Source organism: Camelus bactrianus, chromosome 10 (genome assembly GCF_048773025.1).
Source record: "Camelus bactrianus isolate YW-2024 breed Bactrian camel chromosome 10, ASM4877302v1, whole genome shotgun sequence".
In the NCBI taxonomy this organism is placed as follows: domain Eukaryota; kingdom Metazoa; phylum Chordata; class Mammalia; order Artiodactyla; family Camelidae; genus Camelus; species Camelus bactrianus.
Genome location: NC_133548.1, coordinates 69,465,636 through 69,486,093, shown reverse-complemented (window position 1 = coordinate 69,486,093; position 20,458 = coordinate 69,465,636). Strand labels below are relative to the sequence as shown.

The 20,458-nt window shown below is 43.9% G+C and overlaps 1 protein-coding gene across 1 annotated transcript; it reads left to right on the top strand.

Annotated features, from left to right (window-relative positions):
- The first annotated feature begins 5,226 nt into the window (after positions 1-5,226).
- Positions 5,227-16,967, top strand: MMP8 (matrix metallopeptidase 8). Its single transcript, XM_010953190.3, has 10 exons — positions 5,227-5,432; positions 7,188-7,432; positions 8,104-8,252; positions 8,340-8,465; positions 11,256-11,417; positions 12,748-12,865; positions 13,625-13,758; positions 14,323-14,476; positions 15,353-15,456; positions 15,654-16,967. The coding sequence occupies exons 1-10, from the start codon at positions 5,256-5,258 to the stop codon at positions 15,761-15,763; spliced, it is 1,479 nt and encodes a 492-aa protein (XP_010951492.2). The 5' UTR covers positions 5,227-5,255; the 3' UTR covers positions 15,764-16,967.
- The last annotated feature ends 3,491 nt before the right edge of the window (positions 16,968-20,458 follow it).

Genomic DNA, 20,458 nt, shown 5'->3' with positions numbered 1-20,458 from the left:
AGCCATGAGTGTTGGAACTTTCAATCCTACCCCCGACCTCTGGGAGGAGAGAGGGGCTGGCAGGTTGGAGGTGGAATCAGTTGCCAATGGCCAATGATCTAATCAATCAGGGCTGTGTGGTGGAGCCTCCATAAAAACCCAAAAGCACAGGGTTTGGAGAGCTCCCAGGCTGGTGACCACGAGGAGATGGGGGCCCCTTCCCACATACCTCATCCCATGTATCTCTTCCATCGGGCTCTCGCTGAGTTAGATCCTTTTATAATAAACTGGTGATCTAGTAAGTGAAATGTTTCTCTGAGTCCTGTGAGCTGTTCTAGCAAATTAATCAGACCCAAGGAGAAGGTGGTGAGAACCTCTGATTCACAGCCAGTCGGCCAGAAGGCAGTCACCTGGGCTTGTGACTGGTGTCTGGAGTCGGGGGTGAGGAAGGAGCAGCCTTGTAGAACGGAGCCCCTCACCTGTGGAATGGGATGCTGTCTCCAGGCAGTGTCAGAGCCGAGTTGAATTCCCCTGCTGGTGTCCAAGAATCGCTTGATGTGTGTGTGGGGTACCCTCCCAACGCACATATTGCAAGTGAGTCTCATGACACTAAAGGAGCTTCTCAGGTCTCTGCCTTTACTGTTTGTTTCTCCGAATTCCACCCTCATTCACCCCAGTCTCAATGCCAAATTGTTCAAAATTCATCTTGAGACCACCCCCTGCTGATCTGTCCTGTGGGTGTGAGTGTTCCTTCTCGTAAGTCCCTAAAGTGTGGATGGTCATGCTCTTGTATGTTCACTTGTCTCTCCCACAAAGGGGCTCTGAGCCCATTCTCAGAGTCACCTGGGGTGCTCCCTAAGATCGTACATGCCTGGGCCCCACCCCAGAGATCCTGGCTCAGGGGCAGGAGCCCACTGATCTGTATTTTTAATGCAGTTTCTGATGTAGAGTTGAGCCTGAGAATTAATGTCTTATTTCGAAACTTCCTCTCACTGAGAGAACAAAGGGGGGATTACCAGGAAGGACCAACGGAAAGGAACGTTTGGATCAGCTCTCTGAATCTCAGCTTCCTTGTCCTTAAAATGAGCATGATGACCCCTTCTTCCTTGGGTCATTGTGAACTTTAAGGGTGAAAATATGCAGCAAACATCAGGGAGCCTTACAGACTGCAGACACTCAACACACACGTGCCCCTCGCCTGGGAGTAAAGGCTGCCAGGTCGGCGCAGTGCTCCACACATGATGTCTGTGTGACTCCAGCTTTTCCACTTACCCTCCGTGCGAAGGGTGTGTAAGTCACACACATGTATGTCCCCTGGCTGCCCTGAGCACTGGACCCTGAAGGAAGCTGTGTGGAAGTTACTTCATCACGCAGTGGCTTAACTTTGAAGCACTTCTCTTTCTGGAAACGAGGACCTTTTCAACACTGCTAACTCGGTTCACAGAATGGACACAAGGACTCTCACGGCCGTAACTTCATCCCATTCACACGACAAAGAGCTCAGCCCACAGGAGGGTTGACACAGAGCTGTCACACATACCGTCCCCTCTAATCCTCCTGAGGCCATGCGAGGGGGCTGTTAATGTTCTGGTTTTATAGACCTGGAAGCCGGGGCTCAGAAGGCCTGGAGATGATTTGCTAAAAGTTACGTAAGTAAGCTGTGGCAGAACTACGACTCGGACCCAGTTAGCATCATTTCAAGTCCGATGCTCTTTACCTTCACCACAACTGACCCCAATGGTTATCCCGTTAACTTGACCCGGGTGTGTGGGCACCGTCCTGATCATCACAGTTCAAGATCGCACAACGCAGAGGGCCTTTATGAATCAAACATCCGTCCGCTTCGCTGGGTAGGCACCTGGGACTTAGCGCGTGCGCTTCCCCTGCTGGCTCACACTCCCCACTGGCAAACTCCTCGCCACCTTTCAGGGCTCAGGCACGTGCGTGAGCACCTCCAGGCAAGCTTTCCCCGCTACCCTCGCCCACCCCAGCCGGCTGGGCGCATTCTTCCTCTTTCTTTGTTTTAAACTAAAGAGGAGACAGCATCTATGCAATCAGTTCAATCTCTTCGGGCCTAAAAAGCAGGCCTGAGCTGTGAAAACACAACTTGCTGGGTCGGCTGTGGAAAAGCGCATCAGAGGGTCGGATGAGCTCGCTGTCCCCAGCGGCGTGAGGGAGACAGGACGGGCCTCGTTGCCTTTCATTGTCTCTGTCCGAAACGAAGTTTCCACCACCTTCTTTACGTGCTTGAAAACCTGCATTATAGGGAACAAAGGCTTCATTTACAAAAACTGGATACATTAAGAGTTTGGGATTAACAGATACACACTGCTATATACAAAATAGATAAACAACAAGGACCTGCTGTATGGCTCAGGGAACTGTATTCAATTTCTCTTTTTTATTGAGGTCAAGTCAGTTTACAATGTTGTGTCAATGTCTGGTGTATAGCATAATTTTTCAGTCATACATATACATGCATATATTCATTTTCATTGTAGGTTACTATAAGATATTGAATACAGTGCTCTACAGTGGAAACTTGTTTATCTGGTTTTGTGAGAATTCTCCTTGTATTTCCAACGTAAGAGATAGTTTGCTAAAGCTCAGTAGGTATTTTGTGCAAATTGTTCTGTATGGAGGCGTAGTTTTTGTCGTACATGTGTATTCCCCTATATTCAATTTCTTATAATAATATATAATGGAAAAGAATTTGAAAAAATATATATGCAGGTATATATATAGCTGAATTGCTTTGCTGTACACCTGAAACTAACATTGTAAATCAACTACACTTCAATAAAAAATGAAATTAAAAAAAAAATTGTAAGCTTGTTTGTTTTTTTCCAGGAAGAAATTGGCTTAAAAGGCAAATTGCACCTAAGTTCACACTAGGGTGTAAATGACTTACAGCTTGTCTTTTCCCAGAAGCAGGTTTTCTGAGGGGAGAGGGCCTGAGAGAACTATGGGTTCCAGGCACCAGGACAAAGGAGGTGCAGACATCGTGTAGGTGACGGGTGGTCAGGCCTATGTAGAGAAAGGATTCAGAAAGCAGAAGCTGGAGGCCCTGAAAACAAACGTAGCCTTCTCCACCACTGTACTGGGGCTGGACCTGACTTCAGGGATCCACACCCAGCAATTCTGGTTTTTAACACAACATTTACACAAACACTAGAGAACTGAGTTCACCAAAGTTGTAGATTCTCGTCTAAATCACTTTCCATTACGTTCAGAAGAAAGTACATTTATAAGCCTTGTAAATAAGTTGGTGCATCAAAATAATTCAACTTAGGGTAGGTCAACGTTAAAGCCATCTCACTTAGGACGAAAAGGTGTTTTTTTCACTAAAAATCGCATGTGGAGGAAGCCACATCATGACCAAGTTGTGTGCTCAGGGAGGGTGAAGCTGATCATACCTCAGAACAGCTTGAACAACTTGGGCAAAGCTAGCACATGAGGACAAGGAATGGGTCCCCACATCTCTGCACGTCCACGTTCTACTTTTCCTTCCAGAACTATTTCAAATTCTGCCTCCCTCAAGAAGCCTTCCTTGATTCTACCCACCCCACCATTGCACTTTCCTCCAGACTCCCACAGGACTTCATCTGAGCCACTATTAACTGTCTCCAATCATCTAATACCTGTCACAGCACCCAGCGTGTGGTAGGTGTCAGGGAGTGTTTGTTGAGTGAATGTAAGAATCTATATCATAAACATTCACCCGCTATCCAGATATGTTATCACCCAAGACATATTTCTTCTGACTGTTTAAAAAGCTCCTGAGAGACTTCAAGAGGGGCTGGAGCCATCTACCAGAGCATCTCAGATAAAGACATTGGTAACATATTAACACATGTAATGCACCACACATGTTGACATATTTACACACGAGAATGCCTGCCCTTGCAGAGTGCAGTTGACCCTTGAACAACATAGGTTTAAACTGCACGGGTCTGCTTATACTCAGGTTTTTTTCAGTAGTTACTACTACGGTACTACACGGTATGCACTGGTTGAATTCGCCAATATGGAACCGCAGATACAAAGGAACTAAGTATGCAGAGGACTGACTATAAATTACACGCAGAATTTTAATTGTGCACGGAGGCAGCGCCCCTAGCCCTGCCCCTTGCTGGAGTCAACTGTACATATAAATATATGGAAGTGAATATATACAGACAGTATACGGGAACAATCCACACGCTCGTGGAGTCAGAATAAGTGGGACCAGGTGACGTGACTTGAAAAGCACGTCCGAGGACCTCTGACTAACACTACACAGCCATGTTGTCTGAAAATCCTCAGTCCTTCCCCGTGGGAGCGTAAGCCTCCTCATGTTCAGCCTCCCTCGTCTTCTCCATGAACACAAGCCAAGGTCCCCCCGCTGTTGCAGGCCTGGAGCTACTGCTCCATCGTGGGCCAGCCGGGCACTGGGGTGGGTGATGAGGGAACAGGGATTGATGTCGTGGCTGCCAGCTCAGGCTCTAAGCTTCTCCCCTGGGTTGGATCCTGGCTTCTCCGCAAGTGCCTTGTACAAGCCATCTCACGTCTCTGGGTATGATTCCATCTGCAAAATGCAGGTAAGACTAGCACCTACCTCCCAGGGCCTGGTGAGGTTGGAGGGAGGTGATGTGCACGCAGCATGGACGTCTGGGACGTAACACATACCCAGCCAGTGACCATTACTATCATCATCACCAGCGTTTCCTTCGTCGTCTTCGCCCTGGGAAGTCCAGCTTGCAGACTGGGGGTTTTCTAATGCACTGATGCCAAAACCGCTTCCTCCAGGAACTGCTCTAGGACCCGCATACAAATCCAGCTTTGTCACACACGCACGCACGCACGCACGCTCTCCTCACCTCCAACCAGGGTGGGTAAGTGAGAGGTTCTCGGCTTGGGCTCCTCGGCCCCGCACTACCGCCCACTGACCCAGCGACATCCTGCTGCATCAATGCCGCAGCCTCGGCCCCTGACCGCCCAGAAAACGCCAGCCCGGAGGCGACTGCTGTTCGCTAACCGCAAGATTCGCCTCCTCTCCCTCTTCCTTGACCAATTTTGCAAAAGGGAATATCCAAAAACCCCAAAGGCAGAGTAGCAAGTTGGCCTTTTTTCCCTGTTGAAAGACTCCTCCGTTGGTGGGGCACGGGATCGCATTATAGCGTTACGAAACTGCGCGGGTGTAATTAACCTGGGTTGCGTCACGTTCCTGATGGGGCAATCGTTGAAGACACGCTTTATAAGGGACCAAAAGAAAGCAGTGAGTGACACAGGATGCTATGAACTTTGGGGCTCCCGCGGGGGCAGCCGGAAGGTCAGGAGAGGTAGTTTTTGAAGAAAAGACCATGTTCAGTCTGAAGATGCTTCCGGTTCTGCTCGCTCTGCACGAGCAGCTTTCTGGGGCCTTTCCAGTACCTTCTGAATCTCCAGAAGAGAAAAATATAAAAATTGTTCAGGTAAATTCGTTCTCCTTTAGGTGGGTGGTTGATTTGCTGGTCATTAGGAAACTGTGTGGGTTGTTTTCTTTAGTTAGAAGACCCTGAAAGAATTATGTGAATGATTTATTTAAGGCTGGACGTCAAATGTTTTCATGACTCGGAGGGTTCCAGCTGGGCCCTCTGAAAACTGGAAATGCAAACAAAGTGGGCTCTTCAACCCTTGGAAACCACTGCTTTCAGGCTGCTCCAGCTGGGGAAAACTTTTAGAAGGAGTGGTTTTAATTACAAAACTAAATGACATTCTTTCTCACTCATCTAAGATCTTCCCTTCCAGCGTATCTGCAATCCAGTTACTACATGACTGGTGCTTTCTAAATGGACTTGTCTTTGCAGCCAAAAATCTCAGGTGTACAAGAAAGCGTGAGGATTGGGAAACTGGAAGGAACTAGAAATCAGCTCCTAATGTAATCGGATTTCCAAAAACCAGATTATGGGGCTGTTTATAAACGCTCAGGCACACTATGAAAGCAAAACCAATAGCTTTTTTTCCCGTTGTTTCACGGTATGAAAGTCAGGCCAAAATTTTAAGAAACATGAGGCAGTGCTGTCAGAAAATTGTCAGGCACAATTTTCTTAGCATTACAGTTTTAGAAAGTCATTTTTCTTACTGATTTTTTGCTTCTCTTTCACTTAAATATATATATGTGTGTGTGTGTGTATATATATATGTGTATATATATATATATGTATGTATATGTATATATATATGTTTCTTACAACAGTAAGAGTCACCATGGGCTAATAGCTAGAATTAATTAAGTACTTACTCTGAACAAGGCACTCTGTTCAGCATTTCACAAACATTGTCTCATTTCATCCTGTGAAGGTGTATTGGTGTATTGTTATTTCCACTTGAGAGACAGAAGTGAATCTTAAGTCATCTAAGTGACGTGTCCAAGAACACACAGTCTGCGGCAGAGCTAAGATCTGAACGTAAACCCACCTGATCCTAAAGCCTGGGCGCACACAAAAGGGCTCTGTCCTGTGTCCCTTGCAAAGTGCCACTGGGGGCTGCTTAGGGCGACAGAAAGAAGCCTCCTGATTGGCTTGTGAACACCCCTCGGAACCTTTCCCTAATGAGTGCTGGCCCCTCCCAGGGAGTCACCGTGGTGGATAAAATGCTAATGACAGTCGTGCTGCTGTTGCCCCAAAACGTATTTGGAGTTCTTCATTTGAAATTGTCAATTCTCATTTGAGAAAGAACGTGGTGAACTGGGGCCTGATTATCGTCTTGGCAAGTTCCTGATTTCTGTGCATCTTCTTTTTTTATTAATTCTTATTTTTTATTGAAGTGTAGTTGATTTACAATATTAGTTGCATGTGTATAGCAAAGTGGGTGTTTCTTTGGGGGGGGGTAATTAGGTTTGTTTGTTTGTTTGTTTATTCATTTATTTTTGGTGGAGATGCTGGGGATTGAACTCAGGACCTCATGCATGCCAGGCGTGCACTCTACCACTCAGCTACACTCTTCCCTCGTGAAGTACCTATTTTTAGGCGTAAACATTAACTGTAGCCTGGAAAGGAGGGACCGTTCTTTCCGGTGGGCAGGGTTCTCTCGAAGTCAGCCGGCAGATTTGCGTTTTTCTGTCTTTGTGGCTATCGGGCTACTAGTTCTGGTGTGACTTCTGCAGTGACTTAGAAAGCGATGCAGAATACCCAGAGAACTGACAACAGTTTCACAGCCGATTGCCGCATGTGTTTGTCTTTTTCCAGGATTACCTTGAAAAATTCTATCAATTACCAAAGTACAGACACCCGTCTGAAAGGAAGAAGAGCGCGAGTGTGATTGTTGAAAAGCTGAAAGAAATGCAGCGATTCTTTGGGCTGAACGTGACCGGGAAGCAAGATGAGGAGACCTTGAAGACGATGCAGAAGCCTCGCTGCGGAGTGCCCGATTCTGGCAACTTCATGCTAACCCCGGGCCACCCCAAGTGGAAGCATACTAACCTGACCTACAGGTGATATGTCTAGAGTTTCAGACGTCGTTCACTCAGCCAGTGTTCACTGAGCTCCGATGACATGCCAGGCGCCATTCTAGACTTGGGGTACAACAGAGACAGGCAAATGAACAAATGCACCTGCTCTCGTAGAGTTTAGAATCTAGTGCGTGAGTAGGAGAATGAAAGGGTAAAGGCCCCGTGGGTTCTTTTCACTCCGGAGCTCGCCATTGTTGTCTTCCTTCTCTGATGATCTCAAGAGGAACCTGGCAATGTTAGGCTGCCTCTCTAAGAACTCACTTTAGGATCCAAAAAGGGCTTAAGCATTGCTGGAGAGAATCTAGCCCCACCATTCAGGCATCTTGATGATAATAACAATAATAATGTTACCCAAAATTTGTTGAATATTACTCTTTGCCAAGCAGTGAACTAAATGCTTTCCATATATTAAATCCCGACAACAACCCGATGAGAAGGGCACTATTTTATGATCCTCATTTTATGAATAAGGAAACTGAGTTTGAAGATATGTAGTCACTTGTCCAGAACCCACGACTGTCTTCAACTCTGAGGTCTGCCCTCCCTCCTTAACCCAAAACATCCCAACTAACTCCAAACTAGAGCAATTCAATCTGCTGACAGACTGGTGTCTTAAACAATAATGAACTTTCATATGCCCTCTCATTTTGAAGGATTATTAACCAAACAACAAACTTGACAAACGATGTTGTGGAAAGATATATAGAGGAAGCCTTTCAGCTGTGGAAGAACGCATCATCCCTGAACATCACCAGGGTCTTGCAAGGAGAAGCAGACATTAAGATTGCTTTTTTCCAAAGAGGTAGGCTCAGAGCAGTCAAGCTCAATTTCGCTTTCCCTGGCTAAGCTGAGATTCGGCAAATAGCTAACACGAACTGTGTTATTTCAGATCATGGTGACAACTCTCCATTCGACGGACCCAATGGAATCCTGGCACATGCCTTTCAGCCAGGCCCGGGTATTGGAGGCGATGTTCATTTTGATGCAGAAGAAATGTGGACCAACACCTCTAAAGGTAAGTTGACCAAGGCTGTGTCCACATGCAGTTTCTGGATGAACTCTCCCCCATTAGAGTCCCCCCCACCAAAACACACGCACATCCAAGTTACTGTGACATTTTAAACTCACACAAACTGGCCGTTTAAAATTCTTACCACCTCAAGACAGTAAGTCCATTTAGGTTTAGAAAAAAATCCTGAAACTAAAACCTGACCTTGTTTTCGAGGCAGGAATCAGAAAACAACAGGCCATGGCTAAGTCCTTCCTGACCCCTAGTGTATAAATAAAGTTTTATTGGAACAGGATCACATACTGTCCTGTCTATGTGTCGTCTGTGGCCCCTTTCACACCACGATGGCAGAGCTGAGCAGGTATCACAGAGACCACGTGGCTCACAAAATCTAAAATATTGACTCTCTGGGACCCTTACAGGAAAAATTTCCTCACTGCTGCTTTAGGGTATATCTTCATTTTAATAGTGTGAAGTTTAATGATATTTGAAGATTCCCATTTTTGGAAATTCAGACATAATTGGGTTTATTTAGAAAACGGTCCTATTTAAGAAAGGGCATCCATCTCGTGATTCTTGTTCACCTAATTATTTCACCTTCCTTTTCAATGATACGTTCCCATGTAGCAACACCCCCCCCCCTTCCAGGAGAAGACTCAGAGCTGTTGGGGAGAACTGGGTGTGAGGAGGGGTGTGCCCAGACCACGTGGTGCCTCACGAGGCCCCGGACACAGGAGGTCACAGAACGCTTCTTAGAAAACAATAGGAGAGGAGCATTTTACCTTTGCTTGGGACCTGATCCTCCCACCCTTTTCTCAACACATATGTCGTGAGTGTTTGTTCTGGCTCTGCCTAAGCCCCTGTGCTAGGCGCTCTGTGTACCCCAGGTAATAAACCCTCCCCACTCCTCTGCATTCCTGATCCCTGCCGGATCAGGTGGTCATTACCTGCTTTTTTTTAACTGAAGTATAGTCAGTTACAACGTGTCAATTCCTGGTGCACAGCACAATGTCCCAGCCATGTATATATATACATATATTTGTTTTCACTACAAGATACTGAATATAGTTCCCTGTGCTGTACAGAAGAAATTTGAACTAAATGAGCCAGATTCCCACCTGGACTCATGATGGCCAGTCTCTGCTTCCTCTAATTTTTCCCAGCACTGCAGCAACTTTTGTCTTCAGAAAACCCATCTTTACACTGGGGAAGCTCAGGGTTTCCATTTTCCAGATCAAATAATGTCCAAATACCTTCACTTGCCATCACAGGTTCTCGGTGACTCTCTTACCTCATCTTTCATGCCTTGTCTCCGTATGTCACACACAGCAGCCACATTGCACGGTCACTGTCCCTGGGTCACGCAGTGTGCTTTACAATTTCCCTACGTTTGCTCGCACTGTTTCTTCTTCCCGAAATGCCCTGCCCTGCACCCTAAGCCCCACCGTTCAAAACCTCCTTCTTTCCGCGCTATGCCGACTGCCACCTCCTTCACGCCTTTCCGCTGGAAATGAGACCTTCCTTTCAGAATGCCTTCACTTCTTCTCTGTCTGCTCTTTTCATTACTCTGTGCATTCAGATTGTTTGCACATGTCTCCCCTTCTAGTCTTTGCATCATGACAAATCCCCCAGAGCCCCTTGCACCATACCCCAGGCATTCAAAGACGTTTTTTAAAGCATTCCTGACTGCAAAAATGGAAGGAAGGGATGATCAAGAAAGCAAGTCTTGGGGCACGGGTAGAATATTCCAGGCCAGTTATCAGCAGGAGGTTGCACACTGGTACATGCACAGATCTCGCCCTCATACCTGGGCCCAACCCCAGCGCTACCACTTATTAGCTGCAAGATCAATAGCAAGATATTCAAAATCTGTGGGCTTCGGTTCCCTTACTGTAAAAATATTTCTAACAATACTTCATTAAAATATTAAGATTAAATAATATTACAATTTCCAGCATATGAGAAAGTGCTCTACAACCATGATTATTATTTCTTTTGAGTAAGCAGGTAAGAACATTCACAATGTGCTTGTGAGATGGCACATAGACCAGCTGGAGGGGAGGAGTTACGTCAGAAACCCATCCCTCGAATGTCTGCCAAAGCCGCATGGAGCAGCCTTGAACCTGGCAAAGGATCTCAGGCCTTATTTGATAGGAAATGCAAGCCTTGAATGGTTTTAGGTTCCCAGTTGCGAAGGGAAATATGTTCGTGGAAGTTAAAAGATAAGGGAAGGGAGCAGTAGGAGGTGGGGTTTGGCTCTCTCTGGTGGAGAATTCCTCCAGCTTCTTGGAGAACGTAGCATCAAGGAGGAGCCGGTGCGAGGCTATGGGCAATTAGGGAGCCACGGAGAGTCATCTCAGCATCTGAGGCTCCTTTTCTAAATCCCTCTTCACTGGGACTCTAACGGGGCTGTGGGTCTGGGAGGCTGGAGAGAGGTGGGTGTGGGTGCTCAAGGGGAGAGGGCTTCCGAGGGTCACAAGACCTGTGATGGCTCTGCCATCATTTCTCTAAGCCCAGGTCCGTACCCGTGAAACCTGAGAAGTGGAATAAAGGCAGCTCTTCCTGGTGCTCAGGTTCGATGGGAGGCTCACAGCCACCTAATCTCAGCATATAACTCCTGCAGGATTCCCTCCACTCTTGATTTCTTCAGGGGCCTGGCGAGAAAAGGGATAAGGCAGGAGTGGGAAGGGCTGTTTCTCCAGGCAGTTCTGGCCTGGAAGCTGCATTCCTTGAGATCCTGTTTCCACTACCCTTCAGTCCACTTGGAGCCATTCACCACCCATGCTTGCGTTGCAGATTACAACTTGTATCTTGTTGCCGCCCATGAGTTTGGCCATTCCCTGGGGCTCTCTCACTCCACCGACCCTGGTGCCTTGATGTATCCCACCTACTCTTTCCACGAACCCAGCACCTACGTGCTCCCTCAAGATGACATCAACGGCATTCAGGCCATCTATGGTAAGGTCATCTGAAGAGCAGCAGTCCATGGTGGGACCTGGGCGTGGCAAGGATGCTCAGGGCGGTCTTGTCTGCGGTGACAGAGGTTGGAGGGCAGCTGGGAGTCTATCGGGTGGAGAACCTATGGGCAAAATTTGCTGGATGCGTGCCACAGAGTCCCGTGCTGCGCTGAACTGGAGGTCTGTAGGGCAGCAACGTCGGTAAGTCTTTAAAGTGTTGTGCTTCATGGAAAAGAAACAGAATGATAACATCTTCCACGGTGTATAAATTACACATGTAGACACAACAAGGCATTTTCAAGAAACATGCTAAGAACTATATACATATGTATATACATACATATATGTATAGCACATCTGGATTGTTGTCTGTAGGGGAAAGAGGGAGCATGGAGTATGGAGAGAAGGAAACATTTTTTAAAGACGTGAGTGATACTTTTCAGGGAGGGATAAAGAGACCTTTGACCCTGTTTAAGCAGTACTGTCTGGGTAAGATCGGCCCATCTCTCCTTCCCCTTGCCCTCCTGCCCCCTGGTGACTGTGAGTAAGAACAAGAAACTAGACATCTTTGCAGCTCTCTTGATTTTAAAAATAAAAAACAAACAAACAAAAAAACTGTTGAATGGAATGGAAGCGGGAGGGGTGGCGTGGAATTGGGTAAAGCATTCTCCCTCTGTGCTGGGACCACAGTACAGAACCAAACATGCAGACGGTCCCACAGCTACACATTTTTTCATGCAGTAGGATTTTTCAGGAATGATGAGACCCAGTCTAACTGCCTCTACTACCCAACCAACACCTCTTCCCCTGAAAACACCTCCTTGCCTCGCTCACCCGTGTTTTAAATTCTCTGAACTGTTCGCCGCCCTTAATCTGCAATGAGAAAACACATTAAAATGCATAAATACTTACAGAAAAAATGTTGCTAAAATTAGATTTATGCTGTGGGGCAAAAGACTGAGCTCAGCTCCTTTCCTGAAGGTGGATTTTAGTGAGAAAGGAAGAAGTGGATCCTGAGTGACTGAAAATGCAGAAAGAGGGACGAGGAAGGGAAGAAGCAAGTGTGGGGTTCTGACTTCAGGCTAAGGGAGGGGAGGGGGGAGAACTCAAATTTCTTCACAACTTAACCGGGAACTGTCCCTAAAACCACCATTCCTCTTTTTTTTTTTTTTTTTAATTAAAAAAACTGTTAATAGGCCCTAATGTACTCGTGGGATAGTCTGGTAGGATTTCTTTTCACGTGAAGACCCGTCGCCGACCTGAGAGGTATCTGAAGTACATTATAAAAGTCACACTGGACTTATGCTTATAAAAAGCCTTTGTATTTGCAGGACCTGCAGACAGACCCGTCCAACCCACTGGGCCAACCACACCCACAGCCTGTGACCCCAGACTGACGTTCGATGCTGTCACCACCCTCCGAGGGGAAATACTGTTCTTTAAAGACAAGTATGAGGATGAACTATTCCTTCCTTTGACTTCTTTTCCTGGCATAACTTAAAACCAGATTCTAATTGTCACATACTATACATTATTATAGTGTTCCCTTTGACTTCTATGCCTTTGTATCGCATTAGAATTGAAGAACTTTCTAGGTCACTCAAAACATCCGGGAAAAGACAAAAACCTCAAACATCGATAAGCATTTCAATGTTTGTGGTGGTGTGACTAGACGTGGGCTCTGCTACTTGGGAACTGCACAGTGGGTTTCCCCAACACCACAGTCACATTCAGTTCCATCCAGACGCGGCCAAGTAAATGGAAGCTCTCACTTAATAAGCTGCGGGGAAAACCATCTGACTGATTGAGTTTTTCAGTTTTCCATCGGCTACCCCGTGACTGGGTAATCGCAGGCTGATGGTACTCCTATTGCTTTTGCTACAATGTCCTAAATATTCTCACTGTATTAGCAACAATGATAAAAGAGACTAACAAGATAAGACTTGTCAGGGTGAGAGGAAGGGACGGTGCAGAATGTAACCAAAGAAGGTCGCTCCTATCCCCTCCTCTAAAAACTGCAAAGTGCTCACCAGGTGGACAGGGTCGCCGTAAAGCGCTGGCCACGCGCTGGTTCCCGTGCTGGAAGCACTGCGTTCATTTTATCATCAGACCCTCGCAGCAATCTTACCGGGCCGCCGCCAGCCCAAGACTCCCCGAAGCTGCCTGCTCAGGTGGCGGTGCGTGGTTTTCTCCGTTGTGTCCCACCAGGTACTTCTGGAGGAAGCATCCTCAGGTACGAAGAGTTGAACTCAATTTTATTTCCCTCTTCTGGCCGACCCTGCCAGATGGCATCCAGGCTGCTTATGAGGATTTTTACAGGGACGTAGTTATCGTATTTAAAGGTAACCACCTAAGGTTTTCATCTTATTTTAGTTCTTCCCGAAGGGAGGGGCAGGACTTTTTTGGGGTCCCTTCTAGGCTGAAGGAGGTGGGTCAACGAGAGGGTGTAATGCGGGCTGGGCTTTTGTCAGGAGATGTGGGTTGGGGCCCATCTCCACCACCAACTGCTGTGTGAACTTGAGAAGGCTGGACCTTCTTAGGGCTTAGTTTTCTCATCTACAAAATGAGAAGACCTTCTTAGATCACCTTCTGCCCTCATCCCAGACATAATTTTCTAAGATTCCCCAAGGCTGTAATTTAATCTCTGTATAGAAGTCACGTGAGATAAGACGTCCAACTGTGGGGCCCTACATGTCAGGCCAAGAAGTTTGAAATATTTCACGGGAGCTGGGGGACCACTTGGGCTCTCAGAGTCCAATGAACTTAACTTTTCCACATGTATCTTTTAAAGACTTTTTTTTTTTCCATTTTCATTTCTGTGATGATTTTATGCAAAGACTAAGAAGTGGTATATATTTTGTAGGAATGGAAAACCTTTATCTAACATGTAACCTGAATCTTGGCAGGCAAGCAGTACTGGGCTCTGAGTGGGTATGACATCCAGCAAGGTTATCCCAAGGACATACTAAACTATGGCTTCCCAAGCAGCGTCCACGCAATTGACGCAGCTGCTTCCTACAGGGGGAAAACATATTTCTTTGTAAACAACCAATTCTGGAGGTAAGGTAAATTATTTTTTGTTTTCATTTAGAGATTGAAATCTATATTTCTTTACCCCATCTGCAAACCATCAATGATCAGTCATCTGAAGGTTTACAATATCTAAGTGCTCTTTGACAGACATTTTTTCTCGGAAGATGATTGACGTTGCTATGGCTTTTGAAAGTTCATTCTTACAAGGTTAAGATGCTTGCACAATGGTATGGAGGATTCTATATCATGAGACAGAGCAAACTCTAATAAAAAAGTGGGATATGAAGAAAGATTAGGCTGAATCTCATTTATTCTAATGAGAGTTAAATTCTAAGAGTTAAATTCTACCACACATAAGCAAATGTTGTCCAGACAGCCTACAGAACTTGCTGCCCACGTTGAACTTATTATCTATATTTATTCAGAGAAAGAGAGAGATGATGAACCAATTAAATAAAAGCCTTAGAATATACAGGCTCTTCTTTTTGAAAATAACACAGCACTAGCAATCTGTCTTAGAATTAGTGGTACCCATACATTTTATAAATAAGCATGCAACCTTAGGTAAAGGAGTTAATCATTCTTAGTCCCAGTAAAAAGGACATTGTGAAGAATGAGTGGGAAAATGTGAAGGCACTTTGTAAATTATGATGCAATTTTTAAAAAAAACCCATTATCTGAAACATTATCCTGTACACCAGAAATTGACACAACATTGTAAACTGACTACACTACAGTTAGAAAGAAAGGAAGGAAGGAAGGAAGGAAGAAAAAGAAAGAAAGAAAGAAAGAAAGAAAGAAAGAAAGAAAGAAAGAAAGAAAGAAAGAAAGAAAGAAAGAAAACTGTTATTATTATACACTGTATTGGCCTTAAAACACAGGATAATTTTTTTTTCTCATCAGATATGATGACCAAAGACAATCCATGGATCCAGGTTATCCCAAAAGCATAGCAAGTACCTTTCAAGGAATAGGAAGTCGAGTTGATGCAGTTTTCCAGCGGGATGGTAAGTGAAAAAGAAAACCAAACCAAAAAAAAACAAAAACAAAAACAAACAAAACTACTAATAAATTTGTTTCAATTTTCTAACTAGCTCATTTGCATTTAAAAGCTATATTGGGACCGTAGTGGGATCTTTTTAATTGAAAACATCCAAGATCTTCTACAAACTAATTCAATATATTATATCTTTTTTTTTAATAGATGTCTTCTTTTTCTTCAGTGGACCAATACATTATGCATTTGACTTTAGATATCAGAGGATTACTAAAGTTGAAAGAAACAATCGATGGCTTAACTGTAGATACGGTTGAAGGAAAAACAAATGTGTTTGTAACCATTTTCTGAATATGGGAGAGAAGTCTAATTTGCCTGTCCATTGCATTGTGTCCTGTTTATGTTTTTCTGAACTATAAATAATGTCGTTTGCTGTCACTGTATTCACTGGACCTGTCCTCAGTGAAAATACGCTTGGAGTATTCCACTGTCTGCTGAGGCTGCCTTTGTTCTCATATAGTCCGTCTCAGGTTAGTGAATCCATCACAAGGAGATTAAGCCTTCTTTGTCCTCCTAATATTCACCACTTCATTACTTACTTACCTGACTTCTAAAATGCCCATTTATTCTCCAGCCTTTTAAATATATCTTAAGTATACCTGCTGCATGTAATTTAGCACTGGATTTTGTCTAGAAGGATTATGAACAACATAAATAGTACCCCTTGCCTTTACACTCTTGGAAAGAAATATCATGGCTACGTGTTGTGGGTTGAATCGTGTCCTCCCCACCAAAAAAAAGATACGTTGAAGTCCTGACCACAGGTAGCTACGAATGTACCTTATTTGGAACTAGAGTCTTTGCAGATGTAATTAGTTAAGATGAGGTTGTATTGGATTAGGGTGGGCCTAAGAACTGATGATCCTGTAAGAAGAGGGGAGACACAGGCACACAGTGGAGAGGCCATGTGAAGACAGAGACACAGACGGGTACAAGGTATCTCCCTGCCAAGGATTGCCGGCAACTACCAGAAGCTGGGAAGAGGCAGGGAAGGATCCTTCCTAGAGCCTTGAGACAGAAGAACATCACCCTCCTGCACCTTGATTTTGAATTTGTAGCTTCCAGATTGTGATAAAATAAATTTCTGCTGTTTTAAACTACCAAGTTTGTGATAACGTCGTTACAACACCCCTGGGGAGCTGAGACAGTACATCTGCACCTAAGAAAATGAATCAATGCAGAATGACAGATTGAAACCCCGGTAAAGGTCACTGGCATCTTCCCAGGGATGCAGCAGAAAAGATGGGTTCTGCTTCCTCTCCTGCCTCCGCCGTGGCTTCTAGAATCCAAACAAATTGGCTAGTTAGAGCTGTTGTCCCTTACTTCTTTTTCCCCTGGGATCCTCAGTAGGACACCCTCTGCAGATAACCGGGGTTTGCTGCACAAACAGGACAGTGCTGAGCACAAAATTCAAAATCTCATTTAATTGAATTAAACTGAGCTTAGATGCATAAATTTGCTAATGACTCTTTTCTGTTAAGAACTTTAAGATAAATAAGTTTAGACTGTACACCACAGGGAAATATATTCAATATCTTGTGGTAGCTCACAGTGAAAAAGAATATGAAAATAAATATATGTATATTCGTGTCTGATTGAAGAATTGAGCTGCACACAAGAAATTGACACAACATTGTAAACTGACTATAACTCAATAAAAAAAGGACTTTATGACTTGTTGGAGCGTAATGGCTAGTCCAGACATCACAACCTTTGTAATGTCATATTTACAGTTGCTAGAATGTAGCGCACCTTATTACACATTAAACAGGTGAATCATAAAATATTTTTTTCACTGGCACATCTTATTTCCTTTTTCTGTTAAAGCTGTCAAACCCCACAGATAATTAATTTAGTATTAGTTGATACTTGATTCTGGTTCAAAAATTATCAAACGAGTTCAAAATAAACATTTTAAATGCCTGACTTGTGATCTACTATAATTTCTTAAGATACTACCATCAAATAGTTCATCCAAAATATAAAAAAGGATAACAAATTTTGATATATTTGCAGCCATTTTTCCCTTATCAGAAATACCATCACATTAATATTAAACTTTTAGATATTGCTTCACAGGTTTATGAAGTTTTGTAAATATTCAGTGTCCTCAAAAAGTCCCTCAAAAAGGTCAATAAATTACTCTCCACTTACTTTACAAGATAAGAAAACAGCACCTAGTTATACTATAATTGCATTTATTCACTCATTTATCCAACAATTAATCCCCTACATGTCCCAGATGTTGTGTCCAGGAAAGTGAGAGACGTAGATGAGCAATTCTTTGTCTCAATGTCAAAGGGTGAAAGGACTTGCAAGAACTGGATATTTTCATGTTTTCAGAGCCAATTCCCAGGCTATGGCATTTTCTAAAACTTCTTATGAAATCAGTTTTTACAGGCATGGAGATGGGAGTGTTCATCTCAGAACACCCGGTAGTCGTGCCAGTTAGATCTGATAGATTCTTGGCCCCATCCATACATTTTTGAGATAAGAATTGAGTTTATGTTCTTTCTTCAACCACATTTCACAGTCACAGGAGGTGAACAGGCCCAATATGAAGTATGAAAAAGAATTTTTAACTTTGTTCTTTTCGTTAGATCTTCTCCCTGACAATGTGCGGCATTTTCTGGATGGTAACATTGAAGTTTTATGTGAGTACAAGAGACATGAGAATCTAAGCATAAAACTTGAAGAATGAGATCACTTTTATCTTAGGTTGAGTTTCTACAAAACCAAAGACTAAGACAGGACCTTGGTGCAGTTACTTTATTCAGGACATGATCCCAGAAAGAAAGAATGAGGCAGCAAGCAGAGCGAAACAGAGGAGGGAAAGCCAACACAGGTATGTGTTGTCTAGGTTTCTGCTATGGGCAGCTGATGCTTAATTCCATCAGAACCCCCTGAGAAGCTTACAGAACACCTTCAGTTGTTCTGCTTACACTTTTTGTCAAGAAATCAAACACATGGTCATGTCTAGCTGTAAGCGAGGCCACAAAATGTCTTTTAACTGCATGTATCGCCACCTCAAATGAAATTGGGGTCTTAATGCAGCAAAGGAAGGGGAGAATTGTGTTAACCTAGGTAACTAGCAGCCTCTGTCACACTGAGATTCAGTTGTTCAAGTCTCCCGTGGATCGGGGGCTTGAGCATTTATCCTTCAGCTCCCTCTCTACTGGGCAGCTCTAAGGCACTGATTTGTCATTTCCACGACAGCTCAGTGACCTGGGCAGAATGCAGAAAGACACCGAGTCTGTGCTTTAGGTTAGACTTGGTCAGAGCCAGGTGCATTGCACAAACCTGTCCACCACCCTGCGACTAAACTCAGAGGTGTCCTGAGGGGATTGTGACACAGGGCATCAGAGCATCTCTCACATCTTGTTGCTGGGAGATTAAAATGATGGGAAATTGAAAGTGTCTTCTCTAGAGAAACTTACCCAGGAAAAAAGATTTACAGATGCCAACACTATAGGAATCTCAGTGTGACAGAGGCTGCTAGTTACCTAGGTTAACACAATTCTCCCCTTCCTTTGCTGCAGTAAGACCCCCATTTCATTTGAGGTGGCGATACACGCAGTTAAAAGACATTTTGTGGCCTCGCTTACAGCTAGATGTGACCATGTGTTTGATTTCTTGACAAAAAGTGTAAGCAGAATATTGTATGGGCTTCTGGAAAGAGACTGGGAATTGACTTTCTCTGCCTTCCTCCGTTCTGCTGCCTGTAATGCAGATACGATTGCAGGAGCTAGAGAAGCCGCCTGGACCATGACGAGTTGGCACTGAGAGTGGCGGTGCAAGATGTCTGTCTGTGGCCTGCATTGCTGATGGTGTGGGTTGTCATACAAACGCCTTGGGCTGCCAAATCTGGACTCCTTTTCTGTGAAGGAGAAATAAATGTTCATTAATCATCTGTGATTTGGGGTTTTTCTGTCTTGTTCGACCAAATCTCATCTCAACTAATAAATCACATGAAATGTCTGGGACCTGGCCCACCTCTGTGCAGTAAAGGTCACACACAGCTTCCTGTCAGCTGTCTTGTCTCTCATCCTGAAACAGATCGCAGAGCACAAAGTATCTAAACATTTTTTTTAAAAGATTCTAATGACAAAAACAGACAGTAAAAAGGAAACTTTGAAGAGATAAGGGACAATCCTGGGAGCAAAAGAGAAAGTCAAAAAAATGAAAAAACACTTGACATTCTTTAAAAACAAGACATATCTTACATCCAAAAACACTAACAAAATACAAAAAAAGTTTAAAAAACATAAATAAAAGGATACTCAGAACTAGAAGGAGTTCTTGGAAATTAAAAATATAAGCGTAAAAAAAAAGTGTAAAAAAAAAAGAACATAAATACAAAGCAGAAACAGACTCATAGACATAGAATACAAAGTTGTGGTTGCCAAGGGGGCAGTGGGGTGGGAGGGACAGACTGGGAGTTCAAAATTTGTAGATACTGACAGGCACATGTAGAATAGATAAACAAGATTATACTGTATAGCACAGGGAAATATATACAAGATCTTGCGGTAGCTCACAGAGAAAAAAATGTGACAATGAATATATGTATGTTGATGTATAACTGAAAAATTGACACACTGGAATTTGACACAACATAGTAAAATGACTATAACTAAATAAAAAAAGTTTAAAAAAAAAAAAGGAAAAAATATACAAGTGAAATGAGAAACTCAATAGGTGAGCTGGAAAGTAAAGTTGATGGGAAATAGTAAAGGATATATTGGAAGCATAGGGATTCAACCCAAGAGTTCCAACAGGTATGTATGCCAGAGAGAAAGAGAGAACTGCGTGTAAAGACATTTTCAAACAAATAATATAGGAAAGTTTCCTTGAATTGACGTTTTCATGATGAAAGAACCCACTTTCGGCCCAGCAATGTTAATGTGAAAGGATTCACAGCAGGAGATATTTTTATAAAATTTCAGAATATT

Excerpts from the sequence above, each read along its gene's own strand:
- MMP8 (XM_010953190.3), top strand. The coding sequence starts at position 5,256 with ATGAACTTTGGGGCTCCCGCGGGGGCAGCCGGAAGGTCAGGAGAGGTA. Across the intron at positions 8,253-8,339 it reads GATTGCTTTTTTCCAAAGAG|ATCATGGTGACAACTCTCCA; the intron begins GTAGGCTCAGAG and ends GTGTTATTTCAG. Across the intron at positions 8,466-11,255 it reads GTGGACCAACACCTCTAAAG|ATTACAACTTGTATCTTGTT; the intron begins GTAAGTTGACCA and ends CTTGCGTTGCAG.